General features: G+C 44.2%; 1 protein-coding gene across 1 annotated transcript in view; it reads right to left on the minus strand.

Annotated features, from left to right (window-relative positions):
• The window catches only part of LOC142572345 (uncharacterized), a 38302-nt gene extending 31142 nt beyond the window's left edge, over positions 1 to 7160 (minus strand). The window contains exon 1 of the mRNA XM_075681396.1: positions 6731 to 7160. Coding sequence (XP_075537511.1) covers positions 6731 to 6733 — 3 coding nt within the window. The 5' untranslated portion in view covers positions 6734 to 7160. The remainder of the gene's footprint in view (positions 1 to 6730) is intronic.
• Between the last annotated feature and the right edge of the window lie 13124 nt (positions 7161 to 20284).

Genomic DNA, 20284 nt, shown 5'->3' on the forward strand with positions numbered 1-20284 from the left:
AGTGACGGCGGTTCCGGATCATGAGACGGAAATAATAAGAAGAATAAGAATGGGCTGGAGTGCATTTGGCAGGCATTCTCAGATCATGAACAGCAGGTTGCCATTATCCCTCAAGAGAAAAGTATATAATAGCTGTGTCTTACCAGTACTCACCTACGGGGCAGAAACCTGGAGGCTTACGAAAAGGGTTCTACTCAAATTGAGGACGACGCAACGAGCTATGGAAAGAAGAATGATAGGTGTAACGTTAAGGGATAAGAAAAGAGCAGATTGGGTGAGGGAACAAACGCGAGTTAATGACATCTTAGTTGAAATCAAGAAAAAGAAATGGGCATGGGCAGGACATGTATTGAGGAGGGAAGATAACCGATGGTCATTAAGGGTTGCGGACTGGATCCCAAGGGAAGGGAAGCGTAGCAGGGGGCGGCAGAAAGTTAGGTGGGCGGATGAGATTAAGAAGTTTGCAGGCACGGCATGGCCACAATTAGTACATGACCGGGGTTGTTGGAGAAGTATGGGTGAGACCTTTGCCCTGCAGTTGGCGTAACCAGGCTGATGATGATTATGATGAGCCATTGTGAAACTAAGGATGTAGTTAGCATGCCCAGCCGTAACTGCTGCAAATTGCAGCAGTTACGAGTGGTGGAACCCCGCTGGGGCTGATAGTGAAGAAAGCTTCCTTTCTCTGCGCACTCTCGCGATGGTGAAGCTAAAATGAGGAGGAGGCCACCATAACAGAATGGATGGACCACCTGCGGATAGGACGAAGCACACCAAGTTTTTAGCACTTGGCCTGGAGTCAAGCGCTACAATGGCTAGTATGGCCTCACGGAGATGATAGACCGAACTGCTTCGCACTGCTAACACTGGACTGATACTAAGAAAATACTCCGTTCGCAGACACCACGCTACACTGAAATTAGCAAAACAAAATCAGTTTATAAACTGACAGTGTCAATTATCTGGTGTCCTTATTGTGCGTGTGAATGGCATAAAGGTCCTCGCAATGAAATGGTAGTATCTTTGTTTTTGCTGCAGTTGCACACAAACAAACTTCGTTGAAGTGATCGGACAGCAATCTACCAGCAGGGAAGACCAACCCGCAAATTAAAAATAATTGCTGGTTTCAGATCTTCCAATGTACTTTGCGCTCAGCTACTATCTGTAATATTTTTTTTTTCTTTTTGTGCTCTTATGAAGAGGAAAACTCCACATTTCTACAATATCAACAACAGTACACAAAATAGACTGGCTTTGAAGCTGTGACCACGCACCGCACTTTTCTACATTCAGCACATGTAGTATTGGGGCAACGCGTTTGAGCAAAATGATTAGGTTTTCGGTGAAAGCGCTGTGACAGGCGGGAAGAAATCGTTGTCATGCCCGGTCTAAATAATACCATCTGAAATCTTATTTACCTAACATATTTTTTGAGAAATCACTATAACCCTTTATACGTTTGCTTCGTATGAGTTATGTACTAGCTTGCCTCGTCAATCTCAAAAATGTATTGTCTTTGTGGGAAAGGCTTTCGTGAAAAACGGCCCAACATAACAGTAAAACATCCAGCATGGTTTCTATCCAGATGATTGACGAAATTCTGCACTGAGAACGTGTCGACTAGCGTGCGATTGAAAGTTTAATTATGATCGTTGTAAGCTTGTGTTGCGTCTAGCACGAGCGAGTAGTGTTAGCGATGTCATTGGTGTGAAAATGGTCAGCTCGGTCTGCGATTTGTTTTTGTGGATCTCCACATTGAACGTCGCAGTCGTCACGATGAGAGCACACCCATGACATCATTAGCTCAGTGGGCTGGGAAGGCTCGAGTGGTAGCTCACCTTGAGGGATATAGGTAACAAGTATTGACGTACGTACTTTGCGATGATGAAAAATATGCAGAAACACCACTGGTGTTGTCTAACTATTCGTAAACAGGCCCCCAAATTTCAATTGGCCCACCCCAAACAATAAGTAGGCCCACCCCCAAATTTCAAGTTGGCACACCCTCAAATTTAAATTGGCCCACCCTCAAGTTTCAAGTCGGCCACGCCCTATTTTCTTTTTGCCCAGCCTTAAACCTGAAGTTGGCTTAAACCCGAATTTCAATTGGGCCACCCCTAATTTTCAAGTTGGTCCACAGACGAATTTCCATAAATCGTCCTCCAAATTTCGAGCCGACGCATCCCAAAATTTAGGTTGGCCCACCCCCATATCGCCCCCAAATTCGGATTGGCCGACCCCGAGATTGCTCCCACATTTAGGTAGGATCACCCCCAAATATAGATTGGCCCGCCTCCACAACACCACCAAATTTAGATTGGCCCACTCCAATACCACCCGAAAATCTAGGTTGGCCCATCCCCATATCAGCCCCAAACTAACGCTGGCGCAACCCTCGATCACCTCAAATTTAGGATGGCCCACTGCAAATCGCCCACCAACTAAGGTTAGTCCACCCATATTTTACCCTCCAATTCAGCTTGGCCCAGCCGCGCATCACCCCCATGGTTAGGTTAGCCCGACCCCATGTCAGCCCCAAATTTAGGTTGGCCCACCCCCATATCATCCCCAAATCCAGGTTCGCCCACCCCCATATCAGCCCCAAACTTAGCCTAGCCCAGCCCTCTATCACCTCAAATTTAGGATGGCCCACCGCAAATCACTCCCACATTTAGTTTAGCCCACCCCCGTATCACCCCCGATTCAGCTTCACCCAGCCCCATATCAGCCCCATGGTTAGGGTGGCCCACCCCCCATATTTCTCCCAAATTTAGGTTCTCCCACCCCCGTATTCTCCCCAAATCCAGGATGGCCCACCCCCCATATTCCCCCAAACTTAGGCTTACCCACCCCTATATCACCTCAAATTTAGGTTGAGCCACCCCCATATCAGCCTCACATTCAGCTTGGCTCACTACCATTTCACCCCAAATTTAGGTTGGGCCACTCCCATATCACTACCACATTCAACTTGACCAATCCCTGTATCACGGCCAAATTTGTGCTGACGCCAGTTCCAATTTCAAGTTGGCCACCACACCCCCTTTTATAAAGACCTATGTATTCATATGGGAAATGCGTCAAGTTTTTTGGCGTTACAGACACGATTTCGCACGATTTTGCTACCAGATCACTGGGGCACTCACCAAAGAATGCTTCACATTAAAAGCAACTGCACCGAACGAGTGACACCATATGTTGATCCTAAATACTGACGGCTAGCCAAGCTAGCTTCTCTGTAGAGCGACCGGGGCAGACACAGCACGGGACATTTATTCAAATTGTTTTTTTACGGCCACACCTACGGATTCATACCACTTGGCTGTAGGGGACACATTACCAGTAGCTATTAATCCACACGCTGCACATCTCCTATTTGGTGCATTTCTTAATTGGATGAATCTTTAGAAATAATTAACGTTCGGGCAGCGACTCAGCTTAGCAGGCACTTTGTTCCGCACGAATGTTGCGTAGGAATGGCACTGGCCACCGGGTGGCATTGTGGCCCAGGTTGACCTCATTCGCTCGAAGTATTAAAGACATGGGAAAGTCGAAGAAAACGCACCTTCCAGAAGGACGCAATAAGAATGGCCATTTTGTTCTCCCAGGTGCCACGCTACAGAGCACGAAAGTTTTTTTTTTTTGCGTAGCACAAAGCTTTGCGCAAGCTTCTAGTTATGATGTCCAATGAATAAAACCTTCATAAATGCGATGACCTAACAAATGAACACGACATTGCTGTGTTTTAGGAAGGAAAAATAGAAAACATAATATTTCAAGAGAACGACTGGAAAACCTGAACCGAAAGCAAATCATGAGTTTTGTGTTTCTTCCATCTGGTGGGAGACTATAAAACTAAGTCCTATGCGGCTGTAAAAAAAAAACTGCGCCGCTGAAAAACCAGAACCGAAAGCAAATGTCGGGTTTTGTGTTTCTGCCATCTAGTGAGAGACTACAAAACTAGGTCCTATGCGGAAAAAAAAGAAGACCGAAGCGAGAATCGAACCGCGGCCACCGCGAAGCGTGACTAAAGGTGCGCGCAATTCTACCGCTCGGCCACGGCTTCCAAGGGTTCGCGCAGGCGTACGAACCTCTTTTTATAGACACCACGTAAATTTTCACGACAGTGTTACAAAAAACGCTTTTGGGAACAGTGTTACGCCGTGTGTGGAGAGTCGAGCTAGGCATCAGTCGAAAGCTGAGTCTCCGGACTACATACGCTGCACTGCGTATTGCGATAGAAGCCGTAGTGTAATCACAGCCGCGGTTCTTGCCTCGAAAATGGAGTACAAATTTTCGTCGTTTCCATAGGCTTCCATTGCTAAATCTTTAACCGCTGTGGGAACAAAATTCTTACGTGCCATAGAGTGATCACTGCACTTGGCTCGTGTGGATTGTCTTCCAGAACACGTCTGTCACCTGCGTTTTTTGATAATCGACCTGCAGCTTTTGTTATTCGCGAAAAACCCGCTCGTTCCATTGAAAACGCGCTAGCTTCGTGCCGGGGCCGCTTGGGGCGCTAGTTGGTACGTGTCCAGAAAAGCTGGATATGTGTGCACTCAACAGTGCAGGCTCACAAGCTAGTGTTTGCATTTGAGGATATTTCGCTTTTCAAAGGTACTGGTACTCAAGGTACTCAAAGGTAGTGAAAACAGAAAGGGCTATAATCAGTGCACTACCGATCGCATTTTCAGCATAAATTTCTTTGGCTTGCGATGGAGTGATTGCTGTGGTTGAAACTTCTGTCAGAAGCCGGTACGACCTCGAAACCTCAGTTGCACTGTTTGCTATAGATACTGCAACACCGCGACAGTCAGGCAGTGAAATATCAAGCCCAGGAATACGTGAAATCAACAACGAGAATCTCTATGGTCGTACCTTGCAAAGGGGGGCTTTTTTAGGAGAATACGCTGCTTTAGCGAAATAGCGGCTTCGCCGATAACAAAATGGGACTTGGCATAGAATGTATTTGATGCAAGCTGAAGCTCATTGCAAGACAACTGCGAGCAGGATTCAACTGAAGCTGAATCGTGCAAGCTGTAATGCTCTTGTCTATTCTAAATCATATTCCAAACAGCGTGCGAACTTTAATTTAGGCGTCACTTTCTAAATGGCCAAGAATTTAATTCATTTTTCCGCAGCAAAAGCATAGTTCGTCAAGAAGTACGACGTAAATTTAACTTTTGAATTATGCAATTTAGTTCAGCTGTCTTGACACAAACTTGTCCGTGTCAGGAGTTCTTACATACAAGCCGTGGTTCAGCAGTTGCGACAATTGCAGAGTTATACGTAGCTGGCCTAGGGGAGTGGTGTACCATGTTTTAGTTGAAATTTGTAGCGTGACAATAAAATACGCAGAAAGAAGAGGACTAAAAAAATGACATAACAGCATGTGTCCTGCATTTTTTCCCCTTTACCATATAATGTAGCGTTCCTAATTTCAATGCATTGTGACAACATGATATGCCAGCCTAAGTAGTTGTACTTTCTTTTGTCATGTTCCAATCTTGTTCTCCGATTGAACGTGCGCAGTTTCTTGCTTGTGTCACCATAAACACTTCGAATCATAAAGTGACAGAATACCTGGGGGACTTACACCCGAATTGAATCTGTAGTGTTCAATTTCTCAATATATTTTCAAGGTATTGTACCCCACCGAAGCAGTATTCATTAATTTTTAGCCGACAATGCGTCTGGGGACGCATACCGGAACCGCAATGACACATCAATAGGACTTGGCAGATTTTTGTCTCAAAAACACAAGAGGAATATCAATTTTGCTCATTTATTGATTCTTCATAGAAGTCACCTGCAAATATTAAACATATCTGGGGGAATTCGTACAACAAAACTACTAATTGAGAAGTAAAATTTGCTTACATATATGTATATCACGCAATCACCATTTAAATAGAAATTAACGGAAATGGTTGAGCTGAGCTTGACGGCTGCATTATACCTCTGAAATACCAAAGACGTTAGTCTAATGGTCGGCTGAAGCTCGGTGAGTCAAAAGACTCGAATACTCAAGCACCAGTTCCCAGTGATGCCACGGATTTTGAGGGCACCTAATCGGTGCTGTTTTAATGTCACGTGACAGCCGATGCCGTAGCTCAATTTTCAAAGTATCGCGCGTCTCGTACGTGTTGACGTTGTGGATTTTGATCTCCTCCAAACGGAACGCAAGGAAGTCAAAATTCTGTGAGCTGCAGCATCGGAATGCGCCGTCATCAAAAGAGCATGTCTTATGCTGATAACTTTTTAGGCACCACCTAAAATACCTATAGCTGTTTCTTATGGTTTGATTTTGTCGCAATTCGAAACAAATTACGCAAGTGTTTCTACAATATATGACTAACGTGACCGCAGGGTCAATACGCAAAAGGATGCTTAGTGCTGAGAATGTTAGGGAAGAGCACGAAGACATGTAGATTGAGTATGCAAGCAATCGACAGACGCCTACGTGAGCAGCATGTCTGTGTGCTGCGACCCTTTCTTGTTATTCTACAGCTTTAAAATAAGTGCTGAATAGTTCACACTGTGCAAGCAACGCGGTCACCTACCCAACGGAGACATTGCAAGCTAGCGAGGAAGATCGCTAATTTCAGTAGCTTTCGTCAACATCCGTTAGCGCGCTTAGAATCGTATAATATGGAGAAATACTCATCACTTTACAAACACGCAAGCGAATGCTGAAATTGCAGACACTGTCCACACGTTCTGGACTCACCATTTCTATTGCGCTCTCGGCCAACCCGTCTGTGGGGCACTGCTTTCTCCAGCCTCAGCGACGGCGTCCATGCAACTGAGGACCTGCAGCTCGGCCAGCCAGAATGCCCCGCTTCTCCACTGTGGCCGCCGCGCCTGCCAGCTCGCCCGAGAGATTTGCGAGGCCGTCGGCACGGCACGCACACTCGTACAGGTGTCAAGAAGACGACGCCACTCGTGGTCACACCTGTGAACGTGCACTCTAATCGAACAATTGTCGCTGAACCGTAGCATGTCTTTTGTAGCCGGTACAAGGACCTAAATGTTCACGCAACCGTGACAAGAGCAACGGGACGAGAGACGCGACGCGCCCGTAACAATGGTGTCTACGCGTAAACGAGAGCCTCACGCCAGCAAAGTGCCAGCACGAGCAATACACGAAGCTTCGCAGTTTCCAGCCCAAACTGCCGCGCCTAACTACAGGCTTTCACACGCGAACTTCGCGGCTTTCTTTCGACTCTTTCTTTACTCTATAGCACAGTACTCGAACGCCGCCTCCCCACTCCAAAGTCGCTCCCGGCGTTTTCTTCTTGGCGCCTCAATTTTCTTTCGCTTCGCTTGCTGACGCCGCGCCGGCGCCCACTGATGCCTTGCCGGCGCCGCTCAGACCCATTCTTTTTCAATTCTTCCCACACCGCGTCGATTGCTTTAGGTGCTGATTTCTCGTACAGTACAGGACCAGTCATGAGGACAGTATGATGCTCCATATATATGTTCCATTTTCCTGTCACTATCATGGGAGCTTAACAGGGAAAGTTGGCTGAGTTTATTTCTCTAGAAATTAAAAAAAGGCACGGGAAGTTTACCTGTAAAGATGATATGTCAAAATTCGGTCTTACCATTTAAAGGCGAGGAAGTGAAAGTTGGAAACCTCATCCCAACAGATTTGTAATAGTTATAATTTTCTGGTTAAGTTATAAAGAGAGGCATAAAGCTGAAATTATAACCGACAGTATTTGAATAGCGTATGGCAGAGGTTACTTCAAACATTCTAACCTTGACCTTGCACGGATGTCCCTGCTCTTTCAGAGACTTACGTTCGTCTAAGACAACCGCTTACTGCTGGCCAGTACATCGGAACGCACAGCGCAACGCCCTGAGTATCTGTGTTTGCCATTCTCTAGAAGTCGCTCAGCAGAGAGAACATTAAAAAGCCTCGAAACATGACCATGCATACATGTTGCACTGTCGTAGGCAGATGAGACATATGCGATTCTACTTTTGCATGTTTACCCTTAACTTTGTTGTTTCATCGGAACAATCATACCTGCAGCCACTGTGTACTGAAGGTTCGCACGTTTATGACACTTCACTATTTTAGACAGTTTATTGACTCGTGCTGGTGGAGGCACCCTCCACTATTATGCAGGGAGCCTCCACAAGATGGTCGAGGTGAAGAGATCTATGAGCTCATGATTAAACATGAGCTTCAAATGCTGAACAACGGCTCGCCGACTTTTCTTGGAGTGGGATGGGTGTCCTGAACGTTGATTTGCTGACATGAAGCAGACAGGTGGTGTGGGAATATGATCCGCAAACCTTGGTTCTGATGACCTCTCCATATTGGTCCTTCCTGTACAGAGGCTATACGTTTCTTCAGATGATAATCCATTATAAGCTGGGTTATATATCGGCGACTTCTCACGGAATTGAATGAAAAGAACAGCATACCCACCAACTTAGGCAGCTGCATCAAGCATTCCACTGTTTGGAGTTCTATTCAGAAAGCACCTCTCAAGTTTAATGTATTTTGTAACAGTGAGCAGCAAGGTGGCGCGCACAATGTAGAGTAGAGCGTTCACAGCTGGTTATGCCCTATTTATAACTACCTGGACGCAGTTCCTCGAATTCACCTTTATCAGCTTCGCATAAATTCTTAGGCAATGCTCTGCAACTCGTTAGAAATTGATCGTGACATGGAGAAGATATGGTGGGTCCCACACGTGCTTCGTTCCCGCGAAATATTTCGAAATAGCTCTATAGTGTACAATTCTGGGCATAGCTACAAATCAGTCAGCAGCCCTGCTAGTGGAGAGATCTGCAAATTATTTTGCTCTTACAACAGCGACAGCTGCAGGCGTAGCTTCACGTAGCCTTCTGGAAGAAAGCACAAGGCACGATGTCTATAACGCAAATTTCTGTTTTGAAGATCTGAGACATGCATTTCATCTGTCGCATAAGCAGAGTGCCTCAGGTGAAGAATCCAATAAAATTGGAGGCTCTCGCAAAACTTCATTTGAATAGAAGCCATCACTTGTTATTCCTGTGCTAAAACACGGCCGTGCGTCAAACGTCCCAAAGTCTTTCCGACGCCTTTCTTTCTCATTTTATGTCATGATGGGAAGCTGCGTAAATACATGATAAACCAGCGTCTTACTGACCTCTTTTGCAGGAATAACTTCTTTCCAGAAGGTATGAAGGCTTTTCGCCGAAATCACTTAGGCCCATTGTGTACCTCGCATCAGTCTATTGTGTACCTCGCATCATCGCTGGACTCTCCAAGAACAATAATACGAGCGCGTACAATCTCTTCCACTATATCGAGAAACTAGTTTACTCTCTGTCGTAGGTGCCCATTCTTGAAGCACCCAGATGTGCTGCTGTTGAAGATTCCATTGTTATGTTTCAGGCTAAGGCTTTTTATCCCACACAACAAGGGAGGTAAGCGTTCGTCATGTGGCACGCAAACATTTCCCTGTTACTTGTGGAGTTCCTCGAGGCAACATTCTCTAGCCACTTTTCTTCAGCGAAGGGATTTGTGCCGAAACGTTGGCTTCAGCCGGATATATTCCTTGTTCGACAATTGTTACTTCGTCTGTGTATTACGTGCTGTGCTGTGCCTACTCTTATCTTTTTCTTTTCTTGTATTTTCCCCACTCATCACGCAAGTAGTGCCATTCAGGCTAACGTTTACGGAGAATACAAAATACACATGTAGGTAATGTTAGTGACTCGGGTGGAAACATCAAAATTTTAAATTGACGGGCCTTTTCTTTGCGAAGCCGCCCGATTTTTGACCGTGCCCCATGGTGGGACTGAGCATCTATTATCCAGCACAGTAGCCCAATGCTCAAACCATTTCGTCCGAATCGCATGCATACTTCTGTCTTGTCAATGCCAGTTAGCTCTTCGAGATCTCGCCGCCTGTGTGACACTGCGTAGCATGGGTGCGCGAGAACATAAACGTGTGCCGCAGTTTCGGGCGGCCTCCTTTCCTCAGCTTCACCCCATCCTTTTGATGAAGAGGCAGAATACTTTGCTACCGGTGCGTCTGCAGCGCTGGTGGTGCAAGCAATTTCCGTCCCAGCAAAATAGTTTACACAGCACCACATTTTGAGCGTCAATGTAGTGCCATTGAGTGCATCTCTGTACTGCATGATTAAAGAATCGAGATATGGTCGGCTCATAGGTGCTCAAAGGACCTTCTTATAAAAGAGCGCATGGTTTTAAACGACTTCTTAAGCACTAGGTGTTACGTAAGAACGTTAGCGAAAAGCTCTGACGGAAGCCGAATAAGTGCTTGTGCTCCTAAAAACATACCTCCCGAATGGGATTTGAACTGACGCGTTATCACGCTCAGTATGAGATACAAGTCGCGACATCTTTGCCGCGCGCTTCGCGTTGTAGCTCATGCTACAATGCAAGCTCACGCTACGCAAAGCTCATGCTACAATGCAACATTGTGCTGAGGAGTCGGACTGCGCTATCATGTAACATTCACGGTTCGCAATCTGTCCCGTGTTTCACGCTCCACACACTCAGATTGGCGACATTGGACCCTTTCTTCAGTGGAAACAGCAGACACTGCTGTAGTGGACAAGGACGACGTTGTGTGTATCTCAAAGTTCTTGAAAAGATGGCGGTGTCAGCTATGACAGTCTGCTGCTGTCGCAGAACGCGTATATGAGTTCTGATGTCTGCCAAGATATCCTTTTTTACATTCACTGCTAGCCAATTTTCTACCTAAACGTCACCGCACTTATTCTGCCCAGTGGAATTCAGCCTCCTTCAAACTTTTTTTATCAGCGCTTTTGTTCCCCGGATCCACATCTTAAGATCTGCCTCGCACGCTTCTATGTACAGCATTGCTTATCTCTCATATGTTGTCGATGGCTTAGACTCGCATTCATGATTGTTGACCGCTGTGAATGTAAAGTTGCTGCACAAAGTGTGTACCTTTCTGTATGAAAGTTACTGTTTCAGTACGGAAAGAAGAGTGGTCTACGTGTTCAGTCCCAAAGTTTCACTACCTTCCTCTAACGGAAAGTAGAAAGCGCTGATGAGATTTCCGAAAGTATCGGGTCGGTTTAAAAGCCTGAACTTCGTCAAGCACTTTATCGCGTTTGCGCGGACAGATCCTTTTCATACGTACAATTTCTTTTGTCGTCAGCTTTCTACGCTTTCTCCTTCTCGCGGAAAACAAAAGCGAACCGGACAGTTATTCTGACCCAACTCCTCTGCCTTTTACCTATTTCTCTGCCTCTCTCTCTCTCTCCTTCTCTCTCTCTCTCTGTACGAACGGTGAGAGAGACAGAGAAAGATACAAGGTATAATGATGCCCTGCACTAGGTAGCCTGGCTGATCACCGGGCATGCTACTCCAGGTGATGGGTGATAATTATTATTACACATGATCACCCCACCATAACACGCAAACAGCAGATATAATCGCATACACCCATACCCAACAGATATATTTAATAAGTTTTGTCAATACTTTTAGTCCTCAGGTAGATCAGCAGTGCCTTCGTGACGCTTAACGCGCAGGTTTGGCTTATCCACGGGCTGAGAATGTGCCGCACTTCCAAGCTCCAGTCCCGTTGGGAGTATAGTGCCGCCTTCAAAGTCTATCTCTGGTAACCACTGCAATACAATGTTACCATGCTGTTCCCAGGCTTTGATACACAGGCGTTTGATGGGCATAACGAGTTGGTCCTACGTGTGTGACGACATCAGGGTCTGCACTGTCGCTTGTGAGTCGTAGCAGATGACTCAAGACAACTATTTTCCCTAAGACATAAACAAATTTTAATTTGTCCAAGGTTTCATGCTACACACAGACTCAGAGTGGTGACGTTCTGCATTTCCTCCAGATACCACAGCAGACACTACTGTAGAGGACGAAGGCGAGTAATCAGTCTACCTGCAAAAACATGAAGGTTGAAATGACACAACGGGTGAAAAAATCTAGTACTGATTAGGCTGACGATTAAGGCTCAGGCTTGTAGCTTGACGAATGTACAGCTAAATTGAACTCTCTGAGTCCTTGAAATGTGTTCTTGTCCATCAGGAAAATCAGTATTATTTTGCCTATAACGAGAGTTTTCTAACCAAAGCACAGCTAAGTCTTAGTACCCATACGTGCTCATGACATTGTTAATCTTCACTAATATTGCAGGACTAATCACAAGCAATGATCACAGTATTTGTTTATTACGCTTCCTGTGCCACCTTTTTAATAAATTATGTTTTCATGCGACGGTACGCAAGTTTCGAGACGATTTAGCAATGGATACTTTAGCGAGGATCATGCTTCTGTGAGAGAACAGTAACCCCAAGTTTTCAAAATGAGTAACTCGTAAACTGTAGCGCACTGTGATTTTCGGAGACTCCACTTTCGTTTAGTGTTTCTGCTAGGTCGCATAAGTCGGCATTCATTTATCGCATTATGTTTCGTTGGTCGTTTATCCCTGTGGGTGCGCCTCCTTTTCGCTTATTTGCCCCGCGAAACAGCGCCACCCTCTCGACAAATTGCTTGTGTGCTTTGCTGTAATATCGCAAAAGCACACCAACCATTCCACTAACGGGCGATTGCCGGAAGCGCTAGCGCTCTGTGCGTCATCAAGGAAAGAACGCGACTCGACCTACGCTCGTCTTCAGCCGCTGCAGTAAAGCGTGCAGTGTCTGCGATTTCATTTCGTTTTTCTTCATCTCTACGAGCCATGAAAAAACATTGTTCGGCTAAATGTCGTGGAAGTGCGACATTACACGCTCGTTACCTCTGCTGCACTTAGAATGCTAGGGGGCAGTGCCTTTAGAAGTCATACCATTCTTTTCCTTTCGTTTCCATTAGGCGTTAGGGTTATTTTACGTATCTACTTGATTGCCAAGCTAACTGTCACCATTGCTTAAAAATTATTCCAATGCACTATAGCAGAACTCGGCCCACATCACGTTGTTGACCGCATCATGAAGTAAATCAGGGAACGTTTTTGCATTCGGCTTAGTTAAATACACAGAAAGCCTCTTTCCATGCAGGAAGTTGTAGAGCGTTTTACGAAGACTTCAATTGAGCCGTAGTTAAATTCCTGTGAAGGAAGCAATCTTTTGGGGGGCCGTAAACAAAGCCTTCGAAATATTTAAAAAAATATATGCAACTATTTAACGTTTGCGCCGCCATTGCCGTGCTTTCAATCAGTTGGACGATTTCAGGTTGGTAATTGCTCTTATCGCTGTCACGAACGGTCACGTCCGTTGCTTTCGGAAAAGAAACAGAGACCAATTGCTTCCGTTAATTTCTAAATTAACGCCTGCGTCACCTGTTACTTATTCGGCGGCGGTGCGCTCAGTTAAATTGTTGATGATTCATGCAGGGTGAACAAGACCGCATTCGCGTGTTCTTTTCCACGTTTCGTAGGCTTCTTTTGCGCAACAAGAATGAGCGATATGTAGGAATTCCAGTTCAATTAAGTTTATTTCTTTCTTATAGAAGAAAGAGGGAGCAAAAGCTAAAGGCCATCTGTCCTGACAGAGGCTCTTGCTCTTGCTGACGGTCATCATACATGTACATTTTACATTCCATACAGGTATGTTTACATGCAACGCAAATTTTCTTACATACTCCTTTATGCACCTTGCATGATAAAAATAATTCACTTGAGCTTTACGTACATCTGGTAAATTTGAAAAGCAACGCAAACCAATACATACATGTCACAATCATTTTTTTCTCCCAGTATTGCAGTACAGAGAGCATAATTGCAGGAAATGACATGACTTAAGAACAACTTTTTCATATACTGTTTATATTGAGGAGCATAAAAATCCATTTCCAACTCAACAGTATTTAATGTTTGCGGTATTTGATAGTCTAGGTCTTGACGTCCATAGCTTGTGCGGGTCAATGCTTATGTTCTCGTTTGGTTGTGCAACGGGTAAGGTAATGGAGAAGTAGGTGTGCTAACGATGTGAAGACTAGTGCTGTTTACATATAAAAGTAATCTGTATTGGTATACTTGGCTGGCTTGAAGCAATGAGTGCCTGCGAAGCATGCTGCATATCGGTAGATGTCGCGTCCTTTGTGTAAAAGGACGCGACATTTGTGTAAAAGTATCAATTTTTCTTAATTTCTTGCGATTATTGTTCCTTAAATTGAAGCACCCTAAGTAAGGTTAGAATAAAAGAGGGTGCAATACATTATTTTGTTTAGCCATAAGGGGACAAGAGCATTAATGCTATACATACAACTTACTACATTACTAAGCTCATTGGTTAGCTTATTGAGATGAGTGGCTCAAGAGAGGTTATCTTGGAACCAGGCCCCCAGGAACATTGGCGTTTTTACTTCTATACACTTCTTTTGACATAAAAACCCTCACATTTCTAAGCAATTTCTTGTTTACTGGTTTGAACATGATATACTTCGTTTTATTAGCATTTAAGCGCAACTTGTTTATCTACAACCAGTCAGCGGATAAATTTAAATACTCAATAATTTCTTCCTCGAAGTATTGCAGTGAAGCGTTCGCGAAAAAAAGATTTGTGTCATCGGCGTACATGATTATGTTTGGTGTGAAAGGCAGGCTTGTAGGTCGTTTATGTAGAGGTTAAATAACAAGGATACAATTATGGAACGCTGTGGGACACCCATCTTTACATTGAGAAGTGACGAGGTGAACTGATTAAATGATACAAATTAATGTCGTTCAGTCAAGCAACTTTTCATTAGCTCCAGTGACGTTGCATATATGCCATATTCATGAAGTTTAGACAGGAGTGTGCCATGGTTCACACTACCGAATGATTTACGCAGGTCCAAGAATAAGACTATCGTGTATAATCGTTGCTTAATGTTTTGCAATATTTTATGTGTGACATTTAAGAGCGCATGTTCACAAGACTTATTCTTTTGAAAACGATATTTTGCTTCAGTAATTATAGCATACTTACTCACAAAACTCTCTAATCAAGTATGTATAACAGTTTCAAACACCTTTGAAAGAAGCGGTAATGTCGGTATTAGTCTGAAATTATTCACAGTATGGTCAGCACCACCTTTGCAAACTGGGCAAACTATGACTATTTAAGGTTTGTTTAGGAAAATTCCAGATTCCAACATTCTATTGATAATGTTGCCTAGCACTTTCAAAATTATATCAGATACATAATTTATCGGAGCTGTCAGAATACTGTCGAATCCTGCAGCAGCATTGTTCTTAAAGCCAGCGATCATCTTTTCTACTTCATCAGATGTCGTTGTAAATAGTACTAAAGATTTAGTGCAGGCTGTTTGCGTACAATGAAAGATATTTCATCTCGGTTTTTGATAATGGCATTGCTACAACGTTGATCAAAGTGAATGTTTAAGACAATGGCTGCTTCAACTTCAGTAAGGGTGCCATTTTAAGAAAAAAAAATTAAATTGTCGGATTTTACGTGCCAAAACCACTCTCTGATTATGAGGCACGCCGTAGTGGAGGACTCCGGAAATTTCGACCACCTCGGGTTCTTTAACGTGCACCTAAATCTAAATACACGGGTATTCGAAATGCGGCCGCCGTGGCCGGGATTCGATCCCGCAACCTTGTGCTCAGCAGCCCAACACCATAGCCACTAAGCAACCACGGCGGGTGCCATTTTAAGAGGAGATACATAGACTTTCAGAGTTATATTTCCTTCCAGTCAGATTTCTAACATCCTGTCAAACTTGAACTTGGTATATATACGCGAGAATAAGTTGTCATGGTGTTGTTTTTTCGCTTTTTTTACTTCTGAATGTATTTGGCAAGGATATTCTTTAAATTCAGCCAGTTAATCAATATTTAGTGTTCTAAGAAAAATATGGTATGTTTTATTTTTAGTGTGGATTTTTTGAAAGCATCGCGTTTATCCAAGGCTTTCTTATTTTCTTATATCGTTTAGTGCCATTGCGCTGTGGGAATGCCTTATCAAAGCAAGCAACTAGTTCATCAAAAAATGAATTGTATGTCTTACTTGGGTCTCTCTCTAGGAGTTCAGTTTCCCAATTGATTTTACTGAGAAAACAGTGAAAGTAGTCGTGTCAATGACGCGGTAAGAATATATATTCAAGCGTATTGCGCTTGACTTTTTTGGTGATGGCAAAAAGCAAAAGATAGGGAGATGATCACTTGCGCCGATGGACATAACGCCTGCTGTAAAAGTAGAGGTTTGTAGATTGGTGACACAAACATCTAATAAAGTGTCACTGTGTGCTGTCATACGTGTAGGCAAGGTTATAATAAGAACATACTAATAATAACATACTTATAATAAGAACGTACTAATAAGAACATAATAAGAGGCAAGGTTATAATGTTAGAACATACGTAACGGTTGTACCAACTGCTCACATTCTCTAGTAAGTGCGTTGTCACCGCATTTCATGAAGTGCGCAGACGATTCAACCTCCAGTTCAAATCGATAAAATACAAAGTCATCCTGAGAGAGTTAGGAGTGAGAATTGGAGCGGAGTTACTGCGCACAGCCCTCTATCTCATAACCGCCGTGTGTGACAGGGGTATAGGAAGCGCTGAACTCTTATTTATTTTTTTATCTTCGGAATAGGCACAGATATTTTGACTGCACTATGTTCGGGATGGGCTTACATTTCCAGATCACACTACTTCCGGGATCGGCCTATATTTTGAGATATGATGATGTGTTAATTACTTTTAAGTAATGTCGTCTGCGGTTGCAGACATACCAAAACTACAATTTGATTCTGAGGCACACCGGTGTCTGCGGGGAACTGATCCGCACGGACAAGCGATCGGCGCCAATTTCACGAACTAACTTTATACTAACACACTGTGCATCTATTCCTAACTTGTCGCATATTCTCAGGAAGCATAACTTACTGACACAGAGCGACCGTCTTAAAAGATTTTCACGGAATCGCCAAGGGTGGTCTATCGTTGTTCTAGGAATCTGCGTAACCTAGTAACCTCTTCCAAGACTAAAGCGATGGCTCCTATTGGTTGTCATCCCTGCAATAAGCCCCGTTGTCAAGTTTGTACACATATGAGCACGTCAAAGACTGCTATAACCACAGCACCCAATTTTTTTTTGTTAAAATCAACGGCAACTTCAATTTCGACAGTACTAACATCATCAATCTGCTTGAATGTTCAGTGCGTCATATGCTGTATATCGGTCAAACCCCATATCTTTTCGTATCAGATTCAACAACCACAAAGCACACGTTAGCAGCTTGCCACACCTTTCATTATCTAAGCATGTTCGAGTACCAGGTCATACGTTTGACAACGTAAAAGCAACAGCGATATAATCAGGTTTCAAATCGCACCATGATCGAGAAGCACAAGAATCCTTTCTCATTCATAATTTTAACACTGTCTCATCCGGCATCAACGAGAGCGTAGGCAAAATTTCGTGCCTTTCTGCCATATCTTGATGTGTATGTTCTTGAACAGAATTGACAAACCATGCGAAATCAATATTTGTTCCCAGTTTTGCCATGTCGCAATTGATATAATTCTGTAACTTCATGTACAATCATCGTGATACCATAATTATATTTCATACATATCATTTGTCGTGCTTAAGTTCTACTTACTGCTGCACTTTTTCTGTTAGTATTTGCAAGTGTACACGTGCATGTACTGTTGATTATGCCCACGTCCGCATGCCCATAAAAGCGGGTGCGCACTTGTATCTGCGTTAATTCTGCCACGGCCGAAACGGTAAAACATTAAAAATGCAATTTTCGTGAGTGTGCTCTTTCGTTTCTTCAACTATATATATACATATATATATATATATATATATATATATATATATATATATATATATATATATATATATATGTGTGTGTGTGTATATAAATATATTTATACGAATCAGGAGAAACTAACTCAAAGGGATCTTTAGTTGTCATATCATAACAAGCCAACAAACAGTAACACCAGGGCTGGCATCATAGGGCAACTTATCTGCAATTCTTAATTGAATTAAAGAAATAACTGAATGGAAATGACAGGAGTGACAAAAACAAGCCGCAGGTGCTATGCGATGCCCTTGCCAATTGAGCTACCGCGGCACCGTTTTCGCGTCCACTGTTTGGGGTAATTAGGTTTATCTGTTACAACTAACCGTGGGAGTGTTGCGCAGCGTCACTACTTATGCCCGTTGCGGCGGATGTGGAACATGCTTTCTACCGTAGGAGTCACGTCTACGTGAACTATGCTTCGGTGAGGCGAGCTTGTCTAGAAACCTACACATGCTACCACAAATAAGAAAAGCTGCTTCATTCCAGACGTTCGCTATCTAATGAAGGAGCAGAAAGGAAATCGAGGAAGCCCGAGGTTTCGTAATCATAGCACACACACACAGACACACACACACACAGACACACACACACACACACACACACACACACACACACACACACACACACACACACACACACACATATATATATATATATATATATATATATATATATATATATATATATATATATATATATATAACGAGGAACAAGATCTCTGGATCTGGTGAAAGCATAGCGCAAAATCGTACGTGTCATCTACATTCTGTGCTATAGCATATACAGGGAGAGCATTTTAAGTTTAGTGGAAATTTTATAGATCGCCTGTTGCTGGTAATTGTGATGCACAATTGGGGACAGAGCCGTTTGTTTCGAAAACACACACAAACTTTTAATGGAACTAGAAATAGGCTTAAAATAAATAGAAGGAAATAGAAAGCATAAAATAAACACTCAAACAGACATCACGGCAGTAAGAAACACACTTGGGGCTAGTATGATGTTAACTAGTGCGCATGTCCGGGCTTGCCACAACGACAGTGGCGCATAACAGTCTCGACGTCGAGAAGCGGCGACAAGACGATGAGAGAAGTTGCGCCGGCCTCACCAAAGATCGGGGTGTAGGATGGTTGACCGGGCAAACGGAGCGCCATTGCTCTGGCTTGGAGATAGAAGGCAGGCGGCTTGGCGCCACGAGCAGACGGCGACGGCGTTCTGGCCGAGCAGCTGGGCGTAGAGCTCGGGCTCGTAGCCCGACTGCTCTCGTCCTGCTCACGGGCACAGAAGCTCGAACGCCGGCCTGGGGCAGCACGTGGCACGACAGACGGGGGCGGGGTTCTGGCCGGGCAGCTGAGCGTAGAACTCGGCCCCGTAGCCCGACTGCTCTCGTCTTGCCCACGGGCATAGAAGCTCGCCGGCCTTGAGCAGCTGGCGGCACGCTCGGGTAGACTGGCGACGCACAGGAAAGGGTTGGCAGGAGGCCACGGTCGGGTGAAGTCCTGGTGGCTCGGGTCCGGAACCCGACGGCCCGTCTTCAACTCCCGGTCTGGTGGCCGACCTTCTCCTGGCGTCGCTTCCTGGAACTCTCCCGGTGTCTCCCACCTTCTGCCAGCGCGCCTCGCCTTTTTTTCCGCTCTGGCCGATTAGTCATTATCCGATTGGGTATCCAAAAATTTAAATATGATTACATCGTATAGGTCAAAGGTCTACTATAATAGTACTATCCACTTTACACTGTGTGCGTATTTTGTTCAAGTGATAGAACAACCAACGTGGCTGACCTAAGCGATATTGCAGATATTGCATACGAGGTAATCTGTCCCGCTTTCCTGCTAAAGGATGATGTTGCTACCATGACGCACCGCATCCTCTCGGCAATATTTCGCTCCCGCTACTATACACGTTGCTCACGTCATGTCTAGCCCTCCTCCTCAGCCGCTGAGTGTGCCCCGCCTTATAAATGATGCGCGTATTGAAATATTCATCATTTCGTACGATAAGTTTAGTTATGCTCGCCGGCTCTTAGAGGAGTTCAACTATACCTGGCGAAGTTCCAGATTAAAATATTTATTCGCCGCTAGGACACCAGATGTTATTTATTATTTCAGCCCTTTGTAAGGCATTCTAGCGGGCCTCTCAATATTTTGTTAATTTCTTGCTCATGTGATTATTCTACCCATGCTTAAAACTTTCAGAGCTGTACAATATCCTTAGTTTTCCCGAGATATTTCGCTATGATTGAATATTTCGTTTTTCATAGGCTGGTAGCTTTCTGTGATCTACACAGATATGCTTCCAATTGCTTCCCATTTCTCTAACTCCTCCAGTATGTCCTACGTTGTTCCTTCAAAGGATTATTTCAATGTGACTTTCTTAGAGCCATTGTTCGAATTGTCTTGCTGGCGGTGAAGGCGCTTTTGTGCTTCTTAAGGACGAGGGGTTTGTGCTACCATCTGTGACTATTAATGCTATTTCTGTAAGACCACAC

The sequence above is a fragment of the Dermacentor variabilis genome, chromosome 1 (genome assembly GCF_050947875.1).
Source record: "Dermacentor variabilis isolate Ectoservices chromosome 1, ASM5094787v1, whole genome shotgun sequence".
NCBI classification, from domain to species: domain Eukaryota; kingdom Metazoa; phylum Arthropoda; class Arachnida; order Ixodida; family Ixodidae; genus Dermacentor; species Dermacentor variabilis.